This window comes from Chiloscyllium plagiosum, unplaced genomic scaffold (genome assembly GCF_037043375.1).
Source record: "Chiloscyllium plagiosum isolate Xiang-an unplaced genomic scaffold, Cpla_swu_hap1 HiC_scaffold_6, whole genome shotgun sequence".
Taxonomy (NCBI): domain Eukaryota; kingdom Metazoa; phylum Chordata; class Chondrichthyes; order Orectolobiformes; family Hemiscylliidae; genus Chiloscyllium; species Chiloscyllium plagiosum.
In genome coordinates this window covers 89,787,595-89,813,087 of record NW_028270144.1, presented here as the reverse complement: position 1 = coordinate 89,813,087, position 25,493 = coordinate 89,787,595, and the positions used below count along the sequence as shown (strand labels likewise).

Here is a 25,493-nt window from a genome sequence, read left to right as displayed (position 1 = left end):
ATATCAAGGGAAACTCTGGTAGTTCAGATTATTTTCAATATTTACTTGAAACATACATTTCCAAAACATGATACAAAAATATTAAAGTCTTTCACCACCTAATTAAAATACTTGCATTAATTCTGTTTTCATATCTGTAGGAAAAATATAATCTGCAGTTTTCAGTTCTCAGCATGATGCTAATTTAATTCAAATCTATCTACTCCATTCTTTATATCTTGCAGTTTCATTAATTTGCGAAGTTTATAAATAAAGCATTAGAGCATAATCAAACTGTAGTATCAGCTCAACAACAAGCACTCTCTCTCAATGTCCTAAGGATACAAATTGAATCCATTCGATTTTTCTCGAAATCGATTGTCAATGCCTTTCATTGACCTAAACACGACAAAGGTCAAACTTTATATAGCTGCACCGTATGTCAAGATCAATAGTTGTCAAGAAATTACATCAACCATTAGTGAAATATTTAGAAGTTAATTATAAAGTTAAGATTATTAGATGCTGCTTCTGATAGCCAATCAGTACTGCTGTTACTTTTGTTGAAACTGTATTTATACTTTATTTATTTTAGAGTAATATAAAGGATCTCAATTTTGTTTTAAGAGTCAAGTCCTGAAGCATATGTAGAATGATACTGAATTTACTTACAGGTTTTTGTTTAAGCTTAGTGATTGAGAAGGAACAGACTCAATTAGAGGATTGCTGTAAGTAAATGTTGTGGGTTTTCAACACGGAGGATAACAAAGTAAAAGTAGTAGCAAAAGCAAGTGTCAAAAACAATAAAATAAAACAAAGAACTGGGTTGCAGAAGATCAAAAACAGAAATTGCTGAAGAAACTCCACAAGTCTGGCAGCATCTGTGGTTAGAAAGCAGAATTAATGTTTCAAGTCCACTAACCCTTCAGAGTTCTGAAAAAAAAAGATCATTGGACACAGATGCTGCCAGGCCTGCTGAGTTTCTCCAGAAATTTCTGTTTATCTCAAAAATCTTCTAAAATGGGTTTTTGTGGTTAGCAAATGTCAAATAAATCTACTTCGAGTCATAGAGCTGTACAGCATGAAAACAGATTTTTAGATTAGATTAGATTACAGTGTGGAAGAAGGCCCTTCGGCCCAACAAGTCCACACCGACCCGCCGAAGCGCAACCCACCCATACCCCTACATTTACCCCTTACCTAACACTACGGGCAATTTAGCATGGCCGATTCACCTGACCTGCACATCTTTGGACTGTGGGAGGAAACCGGAGCACCCGGAGGAAACCCACGCAGACACGGGGAGAACGTGCAAACTCCACACAGTCAGTCGCCTGAGTCGGGAATTGAACCCGGGTCTCAGGCGCTGTGAGGCAGCAGTGCTAACCACTGTGCCACCATGCCGCCCACTGTGCCACCATGCCGCCCACCGTGCCACCATGCCGCCCACCGTGCCACCATGCCGCCCACCGTGCCACCATGCCGCCCACAATCTTTTGGTTCAACTTGTCCATGTTGACCAGTAATCCTGAATTAATCTAATTCCAGTTGCCAGCATTTGGCCCATATCCCTGTAAATCATTCTTATTCATATACCCATCCAGATGCCTTTTCCCATGTGGTATCGACTTCCTCTCTCTTTGCCTTTTCCCACGTGGTATCCACTCCCTCTTTCTCCTTTTTTAAATTGACGATGTTTTGATCTTTTCCCCCAAAAGTTCCAAAACAAGGCATCAGCTTATAAAACAGTAATTACTATCCCTAGAATAAGGAAATCAGCTCCAACACTGAAAAGTCTCAAAAGGAGGGAGCTCTTACAGCCACAACTTTTTCCCCGTCCTCCATTTTGAATTACTCAGAATCCTCTTATTAAATTCAATAATACAATGCGGATACCACTGAGAAGGCCATCATTGTTTCACTCAATTTGCTCTTTGATTCATTTTCTTGAAAGTAAACTAAGTGACTTGCTTGGCAATTTTTAGATAGCGGTTAAGTGTTTGCAAGGATGTACAGTAAGTTGGATATTCAATCTGAACCATTATTTTCCGATTATCACAGCTCTAAAAAGAGCAAAATGAACAATATAAAAATTATGACTTAAAACAATAGCAATTTAGAATATTCAATCATAAAAGTAATTGAACAAATAAATGATCAGAAACGGATTTTTAAAAATAACTCAGCATAGAGTCAGAGAGATATACAGCATGGAAACAGACCCTTCAGTCCAACTCATCCATGCCAACCAGATAGCCTAAATAAATCTATTCCCATTTGGCCCATATTCCTTCTAAACCTTTCCTATTCGCATTCCCATCCGGATACCCTTTAAATGGTGTAATTGTACCAGCCTCCACCACTTCCTCTGGCAGCTCATTTCATACAAGCACCACCCTCTGTATGAAAAAGTTGTCCCTTAGACCTCTTTTAAATATTTGCACTTTCATCTTAAACTTACGTCTTCTAGTTTTGGACTCACCCACCCCTGGGAAAAGGCTTTGTCTATTTACCCTATCCAAGCCCCTCTTGATTTCATAAACCTCTATAGGGTCACCCCTCAGCCTCCGATGCTGCAGGGAGAATAGCCCCAGTCTATTCAGCCTCTCCCCAAAGCTCAAGCCCTCCAAACCTGGCATTATCCTTCTTTCTTAATCTTTGCTGATCTCTTTCAAGTTTCACAACATCCTTCCTACAGCAGGGCGACTAGAATTGCACATAGTATTCCAATAGCAGCCTAACCAATGTCCTGCACAGCCACAAGATGACCTCCTAATTCCTAAACTCAATGTACTGTCCAATAAAAGCAAGCATACTAAGTATCCTAACCACCTGCAACTCCACTTTCAAGGAACTATGAAGCTGCACTCCAAGGTTTCTTTGTTCAGCAACAGTCTCCAGCAAATCCCAATTTCATCACTTTCTTTTTCAGTCAAGACAGCAGATGCAGTCATCATTGCTTGATTGACTAACAAAGCTTCTGTAAGTTTGGTCAAGTCCTGCTGGCTTTTCTACCTAAACCAACAATAATTCAACTATAACACGGTGCTCCATCCAGCAAAAAGAAATAAAATAGAAATTAAATCCCAGAAGTTAAGAGCTTGAAACAATTTTTTTCAGCTCAAAATACCATTTGGGATGGAAAAGGTACTAGTCAATGTATTTACATATCACATACTACACGAAGTATTGAATGCTTTTGGGAACAGCGAACAATCTCAGTTTTGTGATGTCTTACAACAATTATAGAAGTCTTCCGTTTTGGAAATATGTAAATGTAGATTGCCAGCATTGAGAAATTATAGATTTTCGAAAACAAAGTCCCATCTCCCAATGAGTTGCATCTTAACTGCAGAGAGGGAAATGGTGTTACTTAAAAAGACTGCTATAAAGAATTGTATAGATAATTACTGTAAGTTGCTGATGAGCAGATATGGTTCAGATCCAAATTATTAGTTCGCTTAACTAAGAACAATATGTGGACAAGAGAAAGCAAAAGGACTTTAATCCCATATGCCAGCCCTAACAACTTGCATTTATATGGTGCCTTAAGACATTAGTGACCCAAGGTGTTTCAGAGGACCATTATTGATTTGACATCATGTTACAAATGGAAATATTTATGCAGTACCTTAAAAAAGAGAAAGACTGAAAGGTTAAGGTACTAAATTAGAGAGTTTAGGGACTATACAGTTAAACGCACAGCCACAATTGGTACAGCAATGACAAATGGAGATGCACAAGAGGCCAACCAACACTGGATGCAATTGTGGTGCCAGAGAGTTAGAGGACTGCTATTGTTGTACATTTAAAAATGAATTGAGTAATATACTATATAACTGCCAGTTCATCAATCTAACTTTGATAACATTTAACTTATTAGAATCAATTCTAAGAGACAGGAAAAGTTCTCACTAACAAAGGCATGGAATAATTCAAGACACTCAGTATGGATTTGTTCAGGAAATTTTTTGATGAGCTAATAAGGAAGATTGATGAGAGCAGTGAAGTTGGCATTGTCCACTTGGATTTTAGTAAGGCTTCTGATGATGTCCCAAGTGGCAGACTGCTTAAATTAAAATAAAAGCTGATGGGATCCAGGGGAATGTAACAAGCTAAATACAAAATTTGAGTGCAGGAAATTTTTGTGCTGTAAACTTTGAATTTTTAAAACTTATTTTAGAAGTGTGAATGTGCAGGGCTGCGGGAAGAGGACACGGAATGCATATGAATTGCTTCTCAAGGAGACCAACACAAACAGGAGAAGGTTACAAAGTGATAGGCCAGATTTAAAAGTTTTGAAAACATGTGACCAACAGTAAGGTAATTAACACAGGAACAGGGACAGGGCTAGACTGTGACAGGACTCGATCTATTCCTCACATAACATTCACACATGTACTTTGAGGCAAGACTGGTTTTGCTGGCGTTGGTTTCCCTGGAACAGACGTCAATGTAGACCTTTACTGATATACCTAGTCCTATCAATTGGGCATCAAAGCCAAATTCAGTGACAATCCAAGCAAAAACATTAATTCACAAACTGGGGCAACTTTTCTCCACCTTTGGTGGCTGTGCCTTTAGCTGGCTCAGTCTTAAACTTCAGTATTCACTGCATGAACCTCAATCAAGCTCTGCTGCTACACGTGTTGTATGGATCAGTGCTAAATTTTGTTCAAGTGCATTAGGATGTTTATGATTTAAAAACACACTATAAATACAAAGTGCAGCTGTTCCTATTGGTTATGACTTCATAATACAACATTGTACATTTTCCCCGTCTCTAAATTACAGCAATAAACCAATGTGCTCTATATAAACTTAAAGGTTTAGTCTTGTTGATTTTGTGCAACTTCTCCCCTCAAACATTCTCCTGTTTATCACCATGCAATTTGGAAACATATCCACGAAAAAATCTCACAACTAAGACTGCTATTATTCCAAACAGCTGATGTGCCTGGCCTAATTCAACTTAACATTTACTATGGCATTGGCATTTCAAATGAAAGTAATTGTTTTAGTTTGCACAAATGTTTCAATTTCCAAACATCAAGTTTGGAGATCTATTTCTTTTGATTTGCTCAAGAGAACTTGGACACAGAGGAAGTTATTTATTCAATCGTACTATTTTTCTCTCATCCTGAAGATGCTGACTCCTTGTTAGTTATCCTCAAATATCAAACAGTCATTCGACAGTCTGTCAGCACACTACTGGGCTGTGTTGAAGAAAGGAAGGCATTGCTGACCCAAAGTGGCACTCACACAAGGTCCACTTATCACCATTTCCAGCTGAATCCATGCAGAGTGTATAGTGGGAAGCTCACTGTGGCCAATATTAACTTGTAAATTTCAGAAAAGCTTTACAAAGATGTTGCCAAGGTTGGAGGGTTTGAGCTATAGGGAAAGGCTGATTAGGCTGGGGCTGTTCTCCCTGGAACGTCGGAGGCTGAGGGGTAACTTTATAGAGGGTTAAAAAATCATGGAGGGGCATGGATCGGGTAAACAGACATTTTTCCTGGGTTGGGGGGAGTCCAGAACTAGAGAGCATAGGTTTAGGATGATGGGAAAAAATTTAAAAGGGACATAAGGGACCACATTTTTACACAAAGGGTGGTGTGTGTATGGAATGAGCTGCCAGACGAAGTGCCAGGAGACTGGTACAATTACAACATTTAAAAAGCATCTGGATGGGTATATGAATAGGAAGGGTTTAGAGAAACATGAGCCAAGTGCTGGCAAATGGGACTAGATTATTTTAGAATATCTAGTCGGCATCAACGAGTTGGACTGAAGGGTCTGTTTCCATGTTGTACATCTGCGTGACTCTATAAATCAGCTGCTCCAAAACAAATTACATTGCCAAAATAAGGAAATACTTAGATTATGTAAATAAAGAGCCTGTAAATACTTAGCTGATAATGAATATACAGCTTGGATTTGAAAAAGTATAGAACTTGCATGACCAGTCTGATTAAATTTTTCAAAAGAGGTGACAGAGGTGTGGACAGGTACATCCATGTTCTTCCAGAGACAACTGACAAAGAACCTCATTAGAGACTGTTAAAGTTCAAGCTCATAGAACCAAAAGCAAATAATTGACCTGTTGAGCGGCAGGGGACAGAGTAGCAATAACCGACAGGTACTTAAAGGACCTAACAGGCTATGTCAATGAAGAATCAGTGTTGAAGCTTTAACTACTCATTTTACTTTTTAGCTGAAATAACAGGATACAGAGCCATATTCAAATGTGTCAATGGATATCACTGTACGCAGTGTAGCTGCAAACATAAAATTACAAGGGATATCAATAGACTGAGTGCTAAACTAAAACAATTAAGAATTGAATGTAGGCAAATGGGAGGTCACCCACTTTGGACCAAAAAGGATATGTCAAAGTACTTTCAAAACTGTAAAAAGCTAGAAGGGACGGACAGACAGACAAAGATATTTTGGAGTCCATATAGACAGATCAACAAAACATCGTAGGCAGATGCAAAAGAAAAATCAGAAATGCTGAGAGTATTGGCCTTTACACATTGGAATGCAAAAGGTTAGCTGTTATGCTAGTGCCACAGAAAGGCTTGGTTAGACCACCCCTGGAAGTAATGGTCACGAGTTTGGGTCATTACATTATGGAAGAACTTATGGGTCTTGAAAGAAATGCTTCACAAGTTTCCTGAAATGATGCTCGGCTCCACAGAATAAATTATATGGAGACATTATACAATTTAGTTGCATTATCTAGAATTTGGAAAATTAGGAGTAAATTGATTCAAATTTTGAACACATTTGAGGGAAATCGATAGGTACATAACGTTTCTCTGAATGTGCAGTCCATAAGGGAGCATACACTTAAAAGTAGGCAGCAGTTTTATTTTAAAATAGCAAAATTGTAAAATATTTCAATGAACAAAGGATGGCAGAAGTAAACTTTGGAACTCTCTTCCACAAATGTCGTTGATCGTAGGTGAATTGTTCATTTTACGCTGAAGAATTATAGATTTTTGTTTACTAAAGTTATTACATGATATTGGGAAAAAAGGCAAGGACATGAAGTTAAATCAATCATCATCTCAATTTGCTGTGGAACAAGCTCAAAATAAGTGATCTACTCCATTCCAATGATCCTTTATCAGCTAACACAACAAAAAGTGCAGTATCAGATTTCCAAAGCACCAGTTCATATTTATGCAAATTAGTTGGTTTGATGTCTCAACATTTGTATACGATGTTCCACGGGCACAGCTTAGTGAAAAAGAAAACATGACGTAAAGAATATCAAATGTAATGCACAGCTTTTTAAACCGATTTCTAAATAGTGACCCAATGTTATACCACCATCAAGTTATGTTGCTATCACTTCTGGGTATGGCGAATGTTTATGGTTTAAAGTTTTAATTTTGATTTAATTTATTCTTGCTAATTTAGAGCAGGTGGTCACCAAGCTCAGACCTATTAAGGTAAGTATGAAGGATAAGCATACAGAATAACCTCAATCTGTATGTCATCATCTGAAAGAATGCATAAAAATGATACAAGTGCAAATTTCAAATTTGTTGCACTATATTTAGATAGTTGGTATAACATGGGAACACCATACTATAACTTAAGACAGAAAAAGAGAAGATAGAATTTACCACTGCACACATATGGATGTTCTTTCATATGTCCAAGAGCCAGAACTCAGAAGCACCAGACTCAGATTAGTTATGTAGGCTTTTCATTTAAATCCTCATAGTCAGCCTGTAATGGTGAGTTATATAGTTTACTTTTCACGCTTATATTGATTATATTTTTACATACTGTTTTAAAAAGATCAAAGATGGAATTTCGGCCAAATAAAAATTCACTAAAAATGTAAAGTACGTAATGTTCTATGATAATATTTATAAAATTCCAACCCATTGAGTAAATTGTATCCTAGTAATTTCATCAACTTATTGTATCCAGAATAAACAGTTGCTTTATGTTCAATGCTGTGTGGAGTAATATGCTGAATAACTCACAAGGTAAATCAAATACTTGAAAACTTGTAAGCAGTTCAGTTTTCCAGCAACTTTAGTTACTATTAACTTTAATATGGATCCATGTTCTTCAAGGCTGCTATTATAGGTAATTAAATAATCTAAAATTGCAGATCATATTTTTCTCAAATTCAATAGAATTAAGTTGTATTTATTATAAATTTAATTTCTCCTCTCAGCAGCATGATACCATACAATTGCTGTAATTATATATTGCACATAAATATTCTAATATCTGTAATATTTTGTAACTCAGTTACAGAATAAGACATCAAATCCCTAAACTAACTGATTCATAAGTCTTTGTACTGCATTAAATTATTTTGTTCAATGAATAGATCATGACATTAATCTTCTCTATTTCATACCAATGGTAGATACCTCATGAATATTTGAGTAAGGATGTTACATAATTCGATTGTAAAATCTAGCAATATTCCATGCTAGATTTGTCTCTTGATAAAAAAAAAGTCCAAGTTGCCATTTTAAATGAATAATGTAATATAATAAAAAAAAGGTGGTATCTTGACATTTCCATTTAAGTTTTTCACTTTGTTCAATGAAACTATGGAAGATACTTGGAAAAAAATGGACTGATTTAGTGGCCAAATAAGTGAGATTTCATTTTTCATGCATGACATTCTAAAGAAGAAATTTACAATCATATAGCAGCTCCCAGGATTGTTGCGCATTATCAAAATGCTTCAAGCTAATTAAATATTTTTAAAAGGGTCACTGTTATAATCAGGAAACATCTAATTAAATGCAGTTGCACACAGTAAAATCTTAATATCAATTAGGTGTATGACCAGGTAATTATGTTGCTAAACAATGGCCAGACCACTGGGAAATCTCTTTGGTCTTCTTTAAATAATGTCTTGGCATTTTTTTTAGAACTTGTTGGAACTTCAACTTTAAGTTAAAATCTCATAAATGTGTCCATTAGGATAGGAAAAACAAAAATGGAGGACTTTTATTTTAAAATTACTCCTGTACTGCTCTGTACTAGGAGTTAAAATTAAGTAATTTCAAGACCAAGTGGATTTCCAGAGCAACAAATTATTCCTGAGTGAATACGAGAATTTAGCAAACAGTAAACAACCCAAGAGAATGAGAGATTTCCTGCAACTCGGGCTGAGAAGCTGATATACTCCCATACTGAGGTGATACATCACCACAAATTGGCTTTCAACACTCAACTACTCTACAACTTCCAAAGGAATATTGAATCACATTAATGAAACAAGGCCTCGTTTTTTAGCCCAACTGCCAGTGCTGGAGTGGACAATTTCTCTCAGACATCAGACATCTCCAAATGGTCTCTTATTTTCCCTTGGTGTACCCTGGCATATGCATTAACACTCTGAAAATAGGAAAATGAACGTATCAGAATTAAAAATTAGTTGCAAGCTTTGAACCAATCCAAAGTAATACAAGGGACCATGTACATTATTTGTGTCTCTCTCTGTATTGAGAAGCAAGAGAAATTACTTTTTAAGAAAAACTTTAGGTTAAACAACATTTAAAAAACATAAAGGTCTTCAATTGCTATGCTCGAGTAAATTCAGTGTGCATGACATCTGCAGTATGAACATCATATTTGTCTTATTCAGCCCAATATTACCTGCTGGCGCTTAAGAAAGAACATTAGATTTTTTTCTTTCCTTTGAGAGGAAAAGAAAATAAAGCAATGTTATTGATAGCTGCAAATATACAGCTCCATCTCAGCACCTCCCTTTTCAGCCATGCCAAAAGACAGCTTCACTAAAGAAATGAATAGACAATACAGCTGGAGAGATGGTAAAATATTAGTACAAACATAAGGACAGCTGATATGGATGTAATAAACTTAAGAGTTCACCAAGCAAATGAGTATACTGGCAAAGAAAACGTTGCCGATGTTACAACTGTGTTCAAAAAAAGAAATGGTTAATATAAATCGGGTGACTGGAATTGAGATGCGTCAGCATTGATAAAAAGTTTAAAGGGCAGAAGTGGTGAAAAACAAAGATGCTACCCAGGGGACAGTATTATGACCATAACCCTGCTCTCATTTTAGCTATAGTGAGCAGTTTTAATGAGGTTAGTTGGGAAAACTACTTCTAATGGTTAAGATTTGATAACTAGTGCACCAACATTCATGATCATGAATACATCTTAAATAACAGCTTAAAAATAAAGACAAATACTGCACTTTTAAAGGAAAGAAACATCCTACAAGGAACAGGGTGATGGAGAACAGAATTATTGAGCATAGCAGACAGAAACAAAATTGAAAAGACATGGGCAAACAGCAAGGTAAAAAGGACCAAGATCTCCATCATTGACACAACAGGCAACTCCATTTGTTTATAAATTTCAATGATCCAGATTTTGCATAAGATTTGTCAGTCTTTGCCATTATTACACCTCTAAAGCTGTCAGTAATTTCAAGAATTGACTCACGCACAGTAAAGTGAGGAAATTCAGATGGGATTCTATACTTCACAACAAAATATGCAGTTGAAGTCTTCTAATCTATAGTAAGAAAAGGTTCTGCATGGATAACTAATATTTAGTGTTCACTTTGTTGGTGCTAAGAAAAATGTTGCATATGGAATTAGTATTATTATTTATTGGTAGTCTTTATGACATTTATTTTTAAAGAGGATACGGTTTGGCAAACATGCAAGATTTAACTTCAGTAATGTAAGAAGCAACACACAACAAAAGTTGGACTACAGTAAGCTCCACTGATAAGCTTTGAATGTTCAGGTTCTATACAATGAGACTATTATACATGAATTTCATCTGTCTATCTCGTGCCACCGAAACATGTTTAGAAGGCTCTCAAGTTGCATGCATTTCTAAACTGTAATTATGCAAGTAGTATTAACATCAACGATAACCTAAATTGTAAACTAATCAGAGAGGCCAACCAACAATATGCCTATCAAAATAACAAAACAGATCTTCAAGTAGTCAAATTTAAAACCAGCTTTTGAATTAGTACAAAAAGTGAACAAGAACTCAAAGCAGCCATAAATCATTAAATGTACCATGCAAAATGCCATGTCCCATTAAATTCAGAGGGTAAACGAGCAGGTTAATCGATGGAGGATGCATATTTTTGTCAGTCAGTTATTATTTTTACTTGGATAACTTTATGATGGACAGAAAACACAGAACATTTCTCCAGTTTTAGGACTCATAACCAGCATCTAGATTTCATTTTACCTTCCCCCAAAAAATCTACTTTAAACAGAAACTCTCAGCACAAATGTGATCCTTTCTATGTTTGATAACAATGAACCTTGCAGCATGACCAAAATTGCAAATTAATTCTGAAGTGCAAGTAATTTTTTTAATCTATGGACTAAGTTGAAATGCCTGAAATGCATTGCATGTCAGATACATGCAGCCAGGAAAGAGAAATTTGTCATCAGTCCAGGTTACATTTGGATACAGGCTACAAAGTTGAAAGGACAACATACCAATCCATTGACTCACATAGTTCTTGAACAGACTTATCAAAAGAAGGAGAACTGAAGAAACATTCCACAAATGCAGTAAAACACATGAAAGTGACAGCCAAGAAACAGTTTGTTCAGCCCAACAAGATCACGTTGAATATTTATCTTCCTGTGACCCACTCCCCCCCCCCAATTTCTTCCGTTCTAATTTAATGATGAAGTAGTTATCTATTCATCAATTCACAAGTTTCAATACATGTGGTAAAGGCTTACATAAACTCTGGACAATGCCATTAATGATTTTATAAAGTACTCAAGGTGGTGAATCAAACGTCCAGAAAAAGGGAAGAAAACCAATTGGATATCCAGCAATTCGTAAAATGTACCTTGAATCAGAGACTCAAAAGGGTCCATACATTCAACAGTCACCATTCAAGATTGCCAATTTAGCAAGAGACTAATGTTCTTCAGCCATGCAACACTAATCTTGAACTTGGGCAAAACACTAGTAAGTTGCACATGTTACTTAATCCATTAGTAGATTGTGTCAATTGTTACTTTGTTGATATAGGCTTAAGACAAATTGGAATGAAGGGTGTGCGCAACCTTTGTCAATGTAAAGATTTTTACATTGTAGTTATGTTGAAATAATATATAAACACTGCCACATGAAACTACTGAAATGAACTCAATTGAAGCATATTATGCATGGCATGGTTTTTCAATTAATCCATACATTGAAACATGCAAGATAGGATGGAGATTCAAAAGAGTTAGACGAAAGTGAGGACTGCAGATGCTGGAGATCAAAATCAAGATTAGAGAGGTGCTGAAAAAGCACAGCAGGTCAGGCAGCATCAGAGGAACAGGAAAATCAACGTTTCGGGCAAAAGCCCCATCAGGAATGAGACCAGGAGCCTCCAGGGTGAAGAGATAAATGGGAGGAGGGTGGGGCTGGGGAGAAGGTAGCTAAGAGTGCAATAGGTGGATGGAGGTGGGGGTGAAGGTGATAGGTCAGAGAGGTGGGAAGGAAGATTGGCAGGGAGGACAGGTCATGAGGATGGTGAAGAGCTGGCAGGTTGGAACTGGGCTAAGGTGGGGGAGGGGAAAATGTTACCTCATTTCCCCTCTCCCTCACCTTACCCCAGTTTCAACCTGCCAGCTCTGCACCATCCTCATTACCTGTCCTCCCTGCCAAGCTTCCTTCCCACCTCTCTGACCTATCACCTTCACCCCCACCTCCATCAACCCATTGCACTCTTAGCTACCTCCTCCCCAGCCCCACCCTCCTCCCATTTATCTCTCCACCCCGGAGGCTCTTAGCCTCATTCCTGATGAAGGGCTTTTGCCTGAAATGTTGATTTTCCTGCTCCTCTGATGCTGCCTGACCTGCTGTGCTTTTCCAGCACCATTCTATTCAAAAGAGTTAACCAAGTAGATTAAATTAATCACAGTATAAATACTAGAAGTTGCACATGATCAAAGGCAAGTCCAGGCATGAAGGAAAATTACTGAATAGGGAGGACCATATAATGTTATGTAGCAAGATGAAGACAACAGGGAAGAGCAAAGAATGTGTATGGAGCTCATTAGCATTAAATAGGCTGGGATGTTTGGTTTTCAGCACATTGTACAGGAGTTAAAAGGTGCAGAATTAACACCAAAAGTTTACATGACCTGAAGAGCGTATGCTATATATTTATTGAAAATTATTTCTCTCTTAACCACTCTGTCTATGACAGAGAGGGTCATATATACTTTGGAACAAACTAATTTTCTTCAAGAGCTGGAATTTATATTAAAGAGCAAAATTAATCCGATAAAACATCCCAGAAAATCAGCTACCAACTCAGTAACTCAAACCAGATTGAGCTGATTTAAAGGTTGACTCTCTTTGAAATTAACACCTGTAAATCTTTTCACGGATCTGCATGGGAGCTCCCTACAAATAGACAACCTAAGGTGGTAGTTCTCAAATGCTTGAAAAAAAAAGCAGTTTGTTTTTTTTAAAAGTCAAAATGTTTAATGTGAAGACAGGATTAAGGGTAACCTGCCTTGAACTTACAGGTTTCTTCTTTCCTGAAAAGGGTTGGCAGAATTAATTACACTTCAAGGCACTATTTCCCCAATTTGGGTATGTTTTTGCATTTAGTAACAGAAGGAAATATGCTCAAAAGGAAATGGTTTAAATGGAATAAGTGTGGCAATATAATTCACTCATTTGTTTAATGCTATGAAGAAATCTATGCCAAGTCGCCAAACGAAACATATTGCACTTCTGTTATTCAGCATTTACTCCAGTTAAACCCCTCACTGCACATTTCAAGAAAGATGTCAGTCTGTCCCTAAAGTAACTAGTGATAAAATTATTCCCACCTAGCCACTGTCAATTCACGTGTAGATATCTATTTCAATACTTTTGATTAATCACTTACCAGATCCCTATGTAACACCCAGTTAGCATGCAGGTAGTGAATGCCATCTAGAATCTGATATAATAGGGACTTCACCATCCCTCGAGGTAATTGAACTGGTTTCTTGTTTGCTTTAGAAGCTCTGTGAAATTTGATTATGTGCTGAGAAAAGAAAAAGAAAATATTTATTAAAGAAATGAAAAAGGAGAATCAAAGCCTTGGACTATTTTAGTCCTGAAGTGCATTCCAGAGAATAATTCCTTGGTGATCCACTAGGATGTTTAAAAATCCCTTACTTCAAAATACTTAGGTGTGATTTTTCCTCAAAATCTACAAAGATTTCCATCTGTATTTATCTAAAATGAAACTCCCATCCAAAAATGTTTCTTGCATCAAACATCCAAAATACAACAAAAATTCAGCTGAAGGAATGCAATACGTTTATGCATTAGAAGCTCAACCAAGATTCAACTGACTTACAACGAACATTCAAATCAGTTAAAATGCTATTCATCTAAATTCCTTCTGTAGGTAATCAATGCATAAGGACTCCTCAAGAAGTGGTCAAATAGCAATACTTCATTTGGAATTGTATGTTAAAAAGCAAAAAAAAAAGTAAATGAAGTCATGCTGAAAATAAAATTTTATGAATAGCTACTTATTTGGAATATTACGGCACGGTGGCACAGTGGTTGGCACTGCTGCCTCACAGCGCCAGGGTCCCAGGTTCGATTCCAGCCTCAGGCAACTGTCTGTTTGGAGTTTGCACATTCTCCCTATGTGTGTGGGTTTCCTCCGGGTGCTCCAGTTTCCTCCCACAGTCCAAAGATGTGCAGGTCAGGTGAATTGGCCATTGTGTTAGGTGCATTACTCAGAGAGAAATGGGTCTGGGTGGGTTACTCTTCGGAGGGTCGGTGTGGACCAGTTGGGCCGAAGGGCCTGTTTCCACACTGTCGGAAATCTAATCTAATTAGATGATTGGCACTACACACAAACAGATTTTACCAAATACGAAAGTTCATTATTAATCTAACAGAACTGTTTGTCAACTCTCATCTGACAAATGAATAAAATGCCACACAGAAATGTATCTGTGCTTGTAAAAACCTGCGTTTAGAGATGAAAAACAAGACAACATAACTGGCATCACTTGTTAATGGATTCCACAGACTAGTTACAACCAAGAATGGTTCACAAGATGAATTTTGAAATAATGACAGAAATAGATACATGTCAAGATAGCAAGGTGAAAAAAACATTAGAAATAAAGATTAAAAAGCCAAATTTATTTGATATATTTTCAAGAAATAACTTTCACATTCAATTAAAAATAAAGCAGACTGCTAAGTACTGCAATGAAAACTCTACTGCTGGCAGAATTAAGCTTATTTAGCACAGCAGAGCTACTATTGAAATTTGATAAACATGCTCTTGCAATCTGCATAATGAAAAAATTTGGCAGACTGAATGTGAAGGGTTGAAGAGCCTTTCCTCATTCCAAGAATCTCAGTCATATGTCAGCTGAAAAGGGACTGCAAAGTCTACACACAATTTATTTGACATAAGAAATGCAGTTTGCTTTCTGTAGCATAGCTTTCAGTGCAAATTTCTTTTTAAGTGATTAAAACAGACTGTAAAAACAAAATAAAGTTGACCTCTGGTGAAATTTTGTAGACCATCATGTCTGTGGTCTTAGCCCAGTTACTAACATCCATTTTCATGGACATTAGTCTTCATTCACTACTTGATTAACAAAATTAATTGTAACAAAGCGATTCATATGCAAAATGTTCATAATGTCTAAAGTAGCTGATATTTTGCTCAACTAAACTCACATTGCTAACTGACACAGCAGTGAACCTGCACAGTTACTGCCTTTGCTGTTGAATTCATGTATCGCTGGATATCGAAGTGCATATGGGAAAATTAACAAACAGTCAAATTCACAACTGATCTTGGAGGAAGCTGCTTGGGAGAGGTCACAGCATAGAAACAGGTAAGTGAATATTTTTAAGTGTGGCCTTACAGTAAGTCTGCAGTAATTAGTAGAGTGGGATCTTTCTTGATTATGTTTTACTGAGATATATCTTTTGATTCAACATAAAAATATATGCCATGAGTATTAAGCTAGCCTGGAGCAATGTTTTGTAGAGGACTAAGACAGTCAAATGGATCAGTTGGAGAGACAGTTAGAGGCAATGAGAAATTTACAAGAGCAAGGGGATGTGATGGATGGCAGTTATAGGAAGGGAGAAAAGTTGCAGATACAGTCACATAGATGGGTTAACTCCATGAAAGATAAGAGAGGTAAGGCAGGTAGTGCAGGAGTCTTCTCTGGCTATCCCCATTTCAAACAAGTATGTTGTTTTGGAAAATGTAGGGGGTGATGGATTCTCAGGGAATGTAGCAAGAACAACCAAGTTTCCAGTATCAAGACTGGCTCTATTGCAATGAGGGGTATGTCGGGTTCCAAGGTATTGATTGTGTTTGGGACTCTCTCGTCCGAGACACAGACTGACATTTCTGTGGCCAGCAGCAACAAATCAGAATGGTGTGTTGCTTCCCTGGTGCCAGGATCAAGGATGCCTCAGATAGGGTGCAGAATGTTCTCAAGGGGGAGAGGGACCAGCAGGAGGTCATTGTACACACTGGAACTAACAACATAGGAAGGGAAATGGATGAAATTCTGAAGGGAGAATACAGAATTAGGTAGGAATTTAAAAGGAGGTCCTCAAGAGTAGCAATATCTGGATTACTTCTGGTGCTGCGAGCGAGTGAGGGCAGGAATAGGAGGACAGAGCAGATGAGAGGGGCTGGTGTATGGGAGAAGGATTCACATTTTTGGATCATTGGAATCTCTTTAGGGGTAGAACTGACCTGCATAAAGATGGATCGCACTGAATTGGAAGGACACAAATATACTGGCAGGGAGATTTGCTAGAGCTTCACAGGAGGACTTAAACGATCAAGGTTGGGGGGGGGGGGGCGGAGGTGCAAGGGACACAGCGAGCAAAGAGGTCAATCTGACACTGGTACAATTGAGAAAAGAAGCGAGTCAAACAGTCAGGGTCAAAGCAGACAGCAAGGGATAGCATTAAAACAGTACAGATGAAGGATATTCCCGGAAATACATCTAGGAAAGTTATTTTGATTAGATTCCCTACAATGTGGAAACAGACCCTTCAGCCCAACCAGTCCACACCGATCCTCTGAAGAGTAACCCACCCAGACCCATTTCCCTCTGACTAATGCACCTAACACTATGGGCAATTTAGCATGGCCAATTCACCTGACCTGCACATCTTTGGACTGTGGGAGGAAACCGGAGCACCCGGAGGAAACCCATGCAGACATGAGGGGAATGTGCAAACTCCACACAGACAGTCACCCAAGGTGACTTTGGGTGGAACTAAGAAATAAGAAAGGGATGATCGCCTTATTGGGATTGTATTATGGACTCCCCAAGAGGGAAATCGAGAAACAAATTTGCAAGGAGATCTCAGTTATCTGTAAGAATAATAGGGTGGTTATGGTAGGGGATTTTAACTTTCCAAACATAGACTGGGACTGCCATAGTGTTAAGGATTTAGATGGAGAGGAATTTGTTAAATGTGTACAAGAAAATATTCTGAGTCAGTATGTGGATGCACTTACTAGAGAAGGTGGAAAACTTGACCTACTCTTGGGAAATAAGGTAGGGCAGGTGACTGAGGTGTCAGTGGGGGAGCACTTTGGGGCCAGCAACCATAATTCTATTAGTTTTAAGATATTGATAAAAAAGGATAGAGCAGATCTAAAAGTTGAAGTTCTAAATTGGAGAAAATCTAATTTTGATGGTATTAGGCAAGAACTTTTAAAAGCTGACTGGGGGCAGATGTTTGCAGGTTAAGGGATGGCTGGAAAATGTGAAACCTTCAGAAATGAGTTAACGAGATTCCAGAGACAGTATATTCCCGTTAGGACGAGAGGAAAGGCTGGTAGGTGTAAGGAATGCTGGATGACTAGAGAAACTGAGGGTTTGGTTAAAAAAAAGAAAGTATATGTCAGGTATGACAAGATAGATTGAATGAATCCATAGAAGAGTATAAAGGCAGTAGGAGTATACTTAAGAGGGAAATCAGGATGCAAAATGGGGACATGAGATAGCTTTGGCAAATAGAATTAAGAAGATTCCAAAGGGTTTTCTTACAAATACATTAAGGACAAAAGGGTAACTAGGGAGAGAATAGGGCCCCTCAAAGATCAGCAAGGCAGCCTTTGTGTGGAGACGCAGGAGATGGGGTAGAGTCTAAATGAGTATTTTGCATCAGTGTTTACTGTAGAGAAGGACATGGAAGATATAGAATATGGGGAAATAGATGGTGATACCTTGAAAATGTCCATATTACAGAGGAGGAAGTGCAGGATGTCTTGAAATGCATAAAAGTGGATAAATCCCCAGGACTTGATCAGGTGTACCCTAGAACTCTGTGGGAGGCTGGAGAAGTGATTGATGGGCCTCTTGCTGAGATATTTGTATCATCGATAGTTACAGGTGAGGTGCCAGAAGACGGGAGGTTGGCTAACGTGGTGCCACTATTTAAGCAGAGTGGTAAGGACAAGCCAGGGAACTACAAAATGGTGAGCCTGATGTCGGTTATGGGCAAGATGTACATGTATTTGGAAAGGCAAGGACTGATTAGGCATAGTCAACATGGCTTTGTGTGTGGGAAGAGATGGAAATGTGTTGCTGGAGAAGCGCAGGTCAGGCAGCATCTAGGGAACAGGAGAATCGACCTTTCGGGCATTAGCCCTTCTTCAGGGCCCGAAACGTCGATTCTCCTGTTCCCTAGATGCTGCCTGACCTGCTGCGCTTCTCCAGCAACACATTTCCATCTCTGATCTCCAGCATCTGCAGACCTCATTTTCTCTTTGTGTGTGGGAAATCATGTCTCACAAATGTGATTTGAGTTTTTTGAAGAAGTAACAAAGAGGATGAATGAGGGCAGAGCAGTGGACGTGATGTAAGGCATTTGACAAGGTTCCCCATGGGAGACTTGTTAGCAAGGTTAGATCTGATGGTATACAGGGAGAACTAGCCAGTTGGATACAGAACTGGCTCAAAGGTAGAAGACAGAGGGTGGTGGTGGAGGGTTGTTTTTCAGACTGGAGGCCTGTGACCAGTGGAATGCCACAAGGATCGGTGCTGGGCCCTCTACTTTTTGTCATTTACACAAATGATTTGGATGTGAACACAGGAGATATTGTTAGTAAGTTTGCAAATGACACCAAAATTGGTGGTGTAGTGGAGAGCGAAGGTTACCTCAGATTACACCAGGATCTGGACCAGATGGGCAAATGGGCTGAGAAGTGGCAGATGGAGTTTAATTCAGATAAATGCGAGGTGCTGCATTTTGGAAAAGCAAATCTTAGCAGGATGTATACACTTAATGGTAAGATTCTAGGGAGTGTCGCCGAACAAAGAGACCTTGGAGTGCAGGTTCATAGCTCCTTGAAAGTGGAGTCGCAGGTAGATAGGAGAGTGAAGGCACGTTTGGTATGCTTTCCTTTATTGGTCAGAGTATTGAGTGCACAGGTTGGGAGGTCATGTTGCGACTGTACAAGACTGTTGGAATATTGCGTGCAATTTTGGTCTCCTTCCTATCGGAAGGATGTTGTGAAACTTGAAAGGGTTCAGAAAAGATTTACAAGTATGTTGCCAGGGTTGGAGGATTTGAGCTATAGGGAGAGGTTGAATAGGCTGGGCCTATTTTCCCTGAGTATCGGAGGCTGAGGGGTGACCTGGAGGTTTATAAAATCCTGAGGGGCATGGATAGGATAAATAGACAAAGTCTCTTCCCTGCTGTGGGTGAGTCCAGAACTAGAGGGCATAAGTTTAAGGTGAGAGGAGAAAGATATAAAAAAAAGAGACCTATGGGGCAATTTTTTCATGCAGAAGGTGGTACATGCATGGAATGAGCTGCCAGAGGAAGTGGAGAAGGCAAGTACAATTGCAACATTTAAAAGGTATCTGGATGGATATATGAATAGTAAGGATTTGGAGTGTATGGGCTAGGTGCTGGCAGGTTGGACTAGATTGGGTTGGCATGGACGAGTTGGACTGAAGGGTCTGTTTCCATGCTGTACATCTCAATGACTCTATTACATCGACCAATTAATGAGATGTATTGTCAAACACAGAAATATAATTAAAATAAAAATAAATATTGAACTCCAACTGGCTAAATGTTATATAAATTAGCCCATACAAAATAAGACTAGGAGCAGACCATTTAACCCTTTAAGTCTGCTCTACCATTCAATAGGATCATTGATCCAACAACATTCCTTATGTCCACTTTGAGGTGTTTTCTCTGTAACCCTTGATTCGTCTACTGCTCAAGAATCCATCTCAGCCTTAAATACACACCGTCACTCTGCCTCTATAGCTCTGTGGCAAGGCATTCCAAAGATTCTCAACTCCTGAAATAGAACAAACATCTCCTCATCTCAGTCTTAAATCGGCTCCTCCTTATCCTGAGACTGTGCCCTCTAATCCTCGGCATCCTCTCAGTATTTACCTTGTCAAGTCCCTTAAGAACCCTGTATGTTTCAATGAATTTACCTCTCATTCTTCTAAACTTCAATGAGTAGAGTCCCAACCTAGAGTCATAGAGTATACAGCACAAGAACAAGCCTTCAGTCCTACTCTTCCATGCTGACCAGGTTTCCCAAACTCAACTAGTCCCATTTATTAGCACTTGGTTCATATCCCTTTAAACCTTTCCTATTCATATACCTGCCCAAATGTATTTTGACTGTTTAACTGTAACTACATCTACTTCCTCTGGCAGTTCATTCCACATTCGAACCACCCTCTGTGCAAAGAAGTTGCCCTCATCCTTTTTAAATCTTTCTCCTCTCATTTTAATTTATAAACCTCTCTAATGTTACCACTCAGTGCTGTCTAATCTTTCCTCATAAGACAATTCCTCAGTCCTGGGGATCATTCCAGTGAACATTCTTTGATCAGCCTCCAATGAAATAATATCTTTCCTTAAATAAGGGGAAAAAAGCTCTCAGTTGCTGCAGGAATCTCACCAACACCTTGTACAGTTGCAGTAAGACGTTCATGCTCTTCTACTTTAACTCCGTTAAAATCAAGGCCAACATCCCATTATGCTTCCTGATGACCTGTTGCACCTGCTCACTAGCTTTGTGTGTTTCATGCACAAGTACTTGAGTGCCCTTGCGTTGCAGTATTTCTCCAGTTAAAAAACACGGTTCTTTAGTTTTCTCTTCCAAAATATACAACTTCACATTTTCCCACATCATACTCCATTTGCGTATGTTTTGGCCACTTACTTAATCTATCAGTATCTCTCTGTAAACTGCTTGTATCCCTCTTGCAACTTGCCTTTTTACCTATTGTTGCATCTGCAAATCTGGCTAAAGTCACTTCCTTCCTCCATTTCACTAATACATTATAAGTAGTTGTGGTCCCAGCATTGATTCCTAGTGAACCCCACTGGTTACAGGTTACCAACTCGCTGTTTCTTATCCATGCCATTGTGCTATCTCCAACACCATGGGCTCTTAAGCTTTTGTGCGCTACCTTCCCAAACACATTCTGGAAGTCCAAATAAAACACATCTATTGGTTCCCCTCAATCCATTCAATGAACTCACTGCTGAGTAAAAAGAATGGGATAATTTTCTGGGAACATGCTCCCCTGATAACAATAAAAGTTATTGCAACTTGTCGTAATCTCTCACTAGTTCAATTTTACCAGGCACGTGGAATTGGGAAACCAGCTAGGCAAGTCTAAAGAAAACAATAATTTCTATTTCCTTTTCATTAGGTTCCAACAGTTCCATACCCAATTCTGCATAAAATTGCATGGAAGCAACTTGGTAAAAAGTAAGCTACTCACTTTATAGCTATTCAATCACTTTGAATATATGAGATGTGACTAGTCAATTTGACACAACAATTACTGTCCCAAATAAATCAAAGGCACAATCTTTTGAAATAGATGATAAAATTCAAACATTCAGTCTAACTTAATTAGTAGCATAAGCAGCAAAATTAAACAATGTTGTACTAAATACTCAGCAGTCCCAGAAAGGTAGACCTTACCCAGAGATCATGTTCAGCATAGTCAAACAATAGCCACACTTTCCTGTCTGCATGTGACAGAAATACTTTCTGGAGAGCAATAACGTTTGGGTGTTTCAACTCCCGCAGCAACTGTGAAAGAAAAAATACCGTATTAAGATTACTACAACTGAAATGTACATTTCCATTGTAGGAGTGTTAACAGATCTTTCAATATGTGTTTATTCTTAAAATCTTGAGATATTATTTTTAAAAACGTTATTAGTTACTTCATTTGCATCCACATCCTAAGTTTTATACTGACTAATATATGTTTGCTGCACTAAAAATGATTTCTGCATAAAAACTAAGTTTAAGACATTTAAATGGACAATGAACAAACGTTTCCAGGCTGTTTACAAGGGAATCAAAAGAATTATAACTCAGTTGCACAATTTCTTTAAATGGGATTCTCCACATCAAACTGAATTTGTCGACCTTTGTCTATTTCTTGTTTTTATTCACTCTTTTTAGCTATTCAACCTGCACAGTTCCAGGATATGACAGGATTTTAAAAATATTATGTTCCATTCATGGAATGTGGGTTTTGCTGGCTGGGCCAGCACTCATTGCTCATCCCTAGTTACTCTTGAGAAGCAAGTGCCGAGCTGCCTTATTGAACTGCTGTAGGCCATTTGATAGAATTACATCCACAACGCTGTTAAGAAGGGAGCTCTAGGATTTTATTCCAATGATGGAATGGAGATATAACTCCAAGTCAGGATAGCGTACAGCTTGGAGGGCAACTCTGATATGTGCCTTAGAGATAGTAGGCTATTTGGGTAGTCAGGAGGGGAGATACTTGCTGCAAGATTCCTAGTCTCTAACCTGCTATTGTCATCACAATATTTATATGGTTAGCCCAGTTCAATTTGTCAATGGCACACATTGCTGTTACTGTGCATCAGTGGTGGGTGAGTGAATGAATATTGATATCGATGCCAAACAAGCAGGCTACTTTATGCTGGATGGTGTTCAGGTTCGAGTTAAGTTGGAGGTCCACTCGTCCGAGCAAGCGGGGAGTATTACATCACACTCCTGTCATGTACCTAGTAGATGGTGGACAAATCTTGGGACGTCAAGAGGTTAGTTACTCACTGAATGATCCCTAGCCACTGTACCACTCTTGCGATTACAATATTTATTGTAATCACAATGTTTATAATGGTTAGTCCAGTTCAGTTTCTTGTCAATGATCATCCCCAGGATGTTTATAGCTGGAGATTTAGCAATAATGCCCTTGAATGTCCAAGAACAGTGGTTAAATCACCTCTTGTTGGAGATGGTCATTGCCTGGCACTTGTGCAGTATGATGTTACTTACCAGTGATCAGCCCAAGCTTGGATATTGTCCAGGTCTTGCTGCACTTGGGATAGACTGCTTCACTATTTGAGTTGAACACTGCTATCAGCAGCAATAATACCCATTTCTGATCTTAAGATGAAGGGACTGCTATTGATGAAGCAGCTGAAAATGTTTGAACATACAGGCGGCACGGTGGCTCAGTGGTTAGAACTGCTACTTCACAGGTTCGATTCTAGCCTTGGGCGACTGTCTGTGTGGAGTTTGCACATTCTCCCTGTGTCTGCGTGGGTTTCCTCCGGGTGCTCCCACAGTCCAAACATGTGCAGGGCAGGTCTATTGGCCATGATAAGTTGCCTACTGTGCTAGGTGCATTAGTCAGAGGGAAATGGGTCTGGGTGGGTTACTCTTCTGAGGGTCGGTGTGGACTGGTTAGGCCGAAGGGCCTGTTTCCACACTGTAGGCTATTTAATCATACAATACCCTGAGCAACTCCGATTCAACTCCATTTTGATTAGCCCTTTCCCACTCTTCCTATCTCTCCTTCAGTTTTAATGGTTTGCACTGTTCTGAATGAGTTTTGCATACAAAATCTAATTGGCTACATAGGTGATTTACTGGTGGCAGTTAACAACTAAAAACAAAAAGTCACGGTGATTTGGTAAACTAAACATCCCCTTATGAATACCTGTACAGCTGACATTACTGACTTCCAACAATCAAAATCATCTTTCCTTTCGCTGAATATGACTCCAAACCAACAATACTCAATCCAATGTGGACTTGATGTTAAGGGAAGGGACTTGAGGAATAATGTTTTCACACAGAGGGTGACTCGCACATGGAACGAATCTACCATTTCCTCTGGCAGTTCAAGTACAATTGCAACATTTAAAAGACATTGGGATAAGTAAGTGAATGGGAAAGGTTTGAGGGTATGAGCCAAATGCAGGCAAGTTGGACTAGGTAAGATTGGGAAACTGGTAGGCATGGATGAGTTGAACTGAAGGGTCTATTTCTATGCTGTCCAATTATGGCAGTCATTCTCACCTCCCCTCTTAAACTCAGAGAGGATCAGTCAGCTCATGGTGACTGCACCAGCTCTCCAAACTAGCATTTCACCTAATGCCATTCTCCTGCCTTACACTTGTAACCTTCCAAATTGTTCCTTTTCAAATAGCAGTTGAATTTGGTTTGAATACATAGATTGACTCTGTCTTGATTATACCCTCAGGAAGTGAACTCCAACCTCTAACAACTTACTGCATGAAAATAAAACCCTCTCACATGGATTTTGTTCCTTTTGCTGATCAAGTGGTAAGTTCTCCCCACCTATTCTGTCCAGACCCCACATGATTGTGAATGCCTCTATCAAATCTCCTCTCTGCTATCTCGTTTGCAAGAAATAAAATCCCAACTTCTCCAACTATCTTCAGAACTGAAGCTGCTTTTTGTTGAAGCCATTCTCATAAATCTCCCTGCACCTTCTCTGATACCATTACATCCTTCCTGAACTGTAGTGTATAGACCCAAGCTGAAGCCAAACACGTGTCTAATCCAGGTACAATCTCCTTGCAGCTGTACTCTATGCCTCAGTCAGTCTAGAACACCAGATGCTTCATTAATTTGTTATGAAGATGTGAGTGTTCTGTATCTTTATGAGAGTTATAAACTTGCAGAACTACCTGACAGCACCGTGTTTTGAGTAAGATACAATGTAACATGTAGTCCAGCAGCTAGGGTAGCTGGATTGCCTGGAGACAAAAACAAATTTGAATTAGGCCAATCAGTTTAAATTTTACATCCCAAAAATACAAAACTCCAATCAAATTTGTCAATATAGTAAATTCAATCTTAAAATCCAATGACACAATCTGATGCTTTGGGGATATAAGACCTCAAAAAAAATGAACAGCTGGGGGAGAATTGCTAGAAGACCAATAGATGTAGGCTTGCTAGTAAGAACTGAGAGGAACCTGTGTCGAGAAGGCGTTTGCACAGAGAAAAAAACATCAACACTGAGCTGGAGAGAAAATCTACAGGAAGAAGATACCATAGCTGGCTGGTTTTTAACTTTGAATTTTTTAGTAAATCTTAATCAGGGGTTTTATTGGACTAGTATTATAGAAGGGAAAGTAAAAGATAGGTTAGAGGAAGGAGTTGTAGTTCGTTAATTAGTCTCTGTT

The 25,493-nt window shown here is 38.7% G+C and overlaps 1 protein-coding gene across 6 annotated transcripts in view; it reads right to left on the bottom strand.

Moving 5' to 3' along the window:
* Positions 1-25,493, bottom strand: part of cdk8 (cyclin dependent kinase 8) — a 148,810-nt gene that overhangs the window by 48,197 nt on the left and 75,120 nt on the right. For all 6 annotated transcript variants that reach the window (XM_043691988.2, XM_043691989.2, XM_087988188.1 and 3 more), the window contains exons 3-4: positions 21,988-22,098; positions 13,891-14,031 (exon numbers count right to left, since the gene is read on the bottom strand). In XM_043691988.2, coding sequence (XP_043547923.1) covers positions 13,891-14,031; positions 21,988-22,098 — 252 coding nt within the window. The remainder of the gene's footprint in view (positions 1-13,890; positions 14,032-21,987; positions 22,099-25,493) is intronic.